The 2,775-nt window shown below is 52.4% G+C and overlaps 1 protein-coding gene across 1 annotated transcript; it reads right to left on the bottom strand.

The window, feature by feature from the left end:
* Window positions 1-7: 7 nt before the first annotated feature.
* ASPBRDRAFT_60439 (glycoside hydrolase family 71 protein) lies at window positions 8-2,238 on the bottom strand (the record flags this gene model as incomplete). Its single annotated transcript, XM_067628234.1, has 5 exons — window positions 8-112; window positions 596-1,127; window positions 1,176-1,471; window positions 1,513-1,830; window positions 2,077-2,238. 5 exons carry the CDS (start codon window positions 2,236-2,238, stop codon window positions 8-10), a joined length of 1,413 nt encoding a protein of 470 aa, XP_067472695.1.
* Window positions 2,239-2,775: the final 537 nt, after the last annotated feature.

Raw genomic sequence — 2,775 nt, 5'->3', positions numbered from 1 at the left:
CTGTCAATTAGGTGGGAGAGTGATGAGCAATGTACAACGTAAGGCTTTCTCCTCCGCTCACCTCCGAGGAGGCCTGGGTGGTCCGGCACGGCCGACGCCGAGATGAGTCTCCCTATACCAGTCCGAGAGGAGCGACAAGGAAAAGGGTAGTTGATACCGACATGGATTGCTTCTTCTACCCACCCAGGTTTCCGCCAAGCCGCCTCCACCAAGCCGCCTCCACCAAGCCACCTAAAGGCAGAAAATACTCGTGAATATTGGTCGCTGGTGTTGGTCTTTGTTTGTGTTCGTGTGCGTTTCTCTGTCTCATTCATTCTTCTAGTCTTTGAGATGTCCAAGTGACACTGTATATCTTATGTTTTGTATATATTATACTGTACCCCTTGTATTATATCATCATTTACTTTGTCTGCGTGACATGTGCCGTAGAGAATGGACTGTATTCGATTGAAAGGAAATCTAAGCTCCCACTATGCCTGCATCAATGAAAGCGATTATGTCCTCTACCGACATGACGGTGCGCATGCCTACTCTTCACTGGGGGTGGTGTAATGTCACGACGCGAGTTCGTCTTCTCCGTAACACTAGATCCTACCCAGGCATTCCAGTTGGACAAGTCACTAACACACGTCGCCTTAATCGACTCACCAGCCACACTGGCTAGCGTCTCTCCATCCCGTGTGATGCTAACCACTACCTTCCCAGTGGCACTGCCATATTCCACGCCACCATGGTAAAGTCCGGCGCCGCCGTTCCTGCCGTACCGGTCCCATGTAGCGCCCAACGACTTCTCACAAACAGTGATAGTGACGTTCGCATGCGAATGGAGCATGGCCGAGTAGAAGATCTTGTTTTGAGCCACTTCAGCGGGAGGATATAATGTCTGTCCCTCACTCGCCGTGTTACCGGTGTTACCTCCGGTACCGCAGGCTTCAGACGGGTTCGGTCGGTACCAGGTGACGACGCCTTCATCACCGAGAGTAGCGTTTCCACTAACGTAAGTGTCAATAGCGAAGGCCAGAAGATCTCTCCATCCATCATGGGGCATGTTCTCGATGTAGTTGAGTGGCGCACCACCAGTTGTCATCAGACTAAGCGCATCTTCGCAGATAGGACCGATGTAGTGACTCTCGCCGTAGTCGTTCAAGGTGAGGATCTCCACCCACTCCGGCTACAAGTCCCAGATCTGTTCCCAGCGATCGTGCCACAGGCTGTCACCGCGCCAGAGCCAGTTCTTGCTATACGAGGCGAGGTTGGTGTAGAACCACGGGAAGGCAGGCATCATGTAAGGAATGTCGAGATTGAAGTACGTCAGATCGGTACTGTTGCTCATGTTATTGGGACCAGATGACCAGGCACCCCAGCTGAACAAGCCATCGACAATACCTCCCCCACCAGCCTGATAGGCGCCCTCTGCGCCGAGCGAGGACCAGTCCGGGACGAAGAAGCAGTCGATCTCGGATTTGATGGTCTTCCAGTCCGTCGCGTAGCCAGTACCTTCTAATGTCGGACGAACGGCTTGCCGTTGTACTTGTAGTGAGCGGAGTTGGAGGCATATTTCTGGAGGTATGTGATGATGGCGGGTTTCGGCCAGGCACCGGTGCCTCCTTCGTAGTCAAAGGAAAAGAAAAGCTTGAAGCCGACTTTGTTGGCTGCCTCGAAGGCGAGACCAGCTTGGGTGGCGGTGGATGAGTCACCGTAACCCATGTTCAGGGCGAATGCGTCGATATGGGCCTCCTGGGCCAATGTCATGTCTTCTTCCCAGTCTGTGAGGGTGTAGTTCCATGCGTTGCCGACGATAAAGTGGGCGAACACGGCGGCGCCCACCGCCTGGTTGGCCCATAGGAGCCCGAGGAGGGCATGGAGAAGAAAATCATCGTGAGAGGGCGTCAAGCCTGTCTGCACGGGTAGAATAGAACTGAAAGACAAGATCTGAACTGTAGTAGTTCGGTAAAGGAGTGACTATGGGCAGATAGCCCGGGGTGGGTGGTGAAGGAAAGTGGGCGTGATGCTGGGAATGATCTGGTGGTATTCGAGTCTTTATATGACGGCTGCCTTATGCGAGCCAATCAATACCCTGAAGTTGGGGGTGCAGGGTCGTGACCAATAGGAGGATTTTCTGTATTCCACCTGCAAAATGAGGACAGACAGATGCAAGCCGTCAGGATAATTGTGGCATGTTACAGGTTGGTTGCCATAGGGCGGTGCGTTCGCTAGATCCATTTGCTGATTGTACATCCATCTCGTGGGTCGATGTGAGGGCAATCAGGAACATTTTCTCCAGCCAGGAGTTATTCCGTAGCGTCCGATGAAGCCTCGTGGGAAGTAGTGGCGCGGGCGCGTATGACGGGCATTTTGGACCCCAAGGTTGTTAATTAAGATTCTAAGCATGACAAAGGGAGCATGGTTCATTTCTCGGCCAAAAAGTCGACAAAGGATCGGAAACACAAAACAGAAGCTTATCAGGACGATGTGGTCAGTGCAATCTCATCAGAATGATCTCATTTACGCTTGTCCAATGAACACCTTTAGCATCGATCCTGGATGGGCCCAAAAGTCCAACGGCGCAAGGCTGTTCACACCGATGGACTGCGGCCATTCTTAGCGCTGACTCGCTGCTAGTGGGGGCCCTGAGACACCAAACACCAATGTTGATGTTCCAATAGCAACTGCACCCAGGCGGATGCTTGCATTTATTAACCACCATCCGGGCACACACCAATTAGATTGACCAGTGGCATAGGTAAATGGGGCCGAAAATTACGATAAAACGAA

Source organism: Aspergillus brasiliensis (genome assembly GCF_001889945.1).
Source record: "Aspergillus brasiliensis CBS 101740 unplaced genomic scaffold ASPBRscaffold_72, whole genome shotgun sequence".
Lineage (NCBI taxonomy): Eukaryota > Fungi > Ascomycota > Eurotiomycetes > Eurotiales > Aspergillaceae > Aspergillus > Aspergillus brasiliensis.
This window is presented reverse-complemented; position numbering and strand designations above follow the sequence as displayed.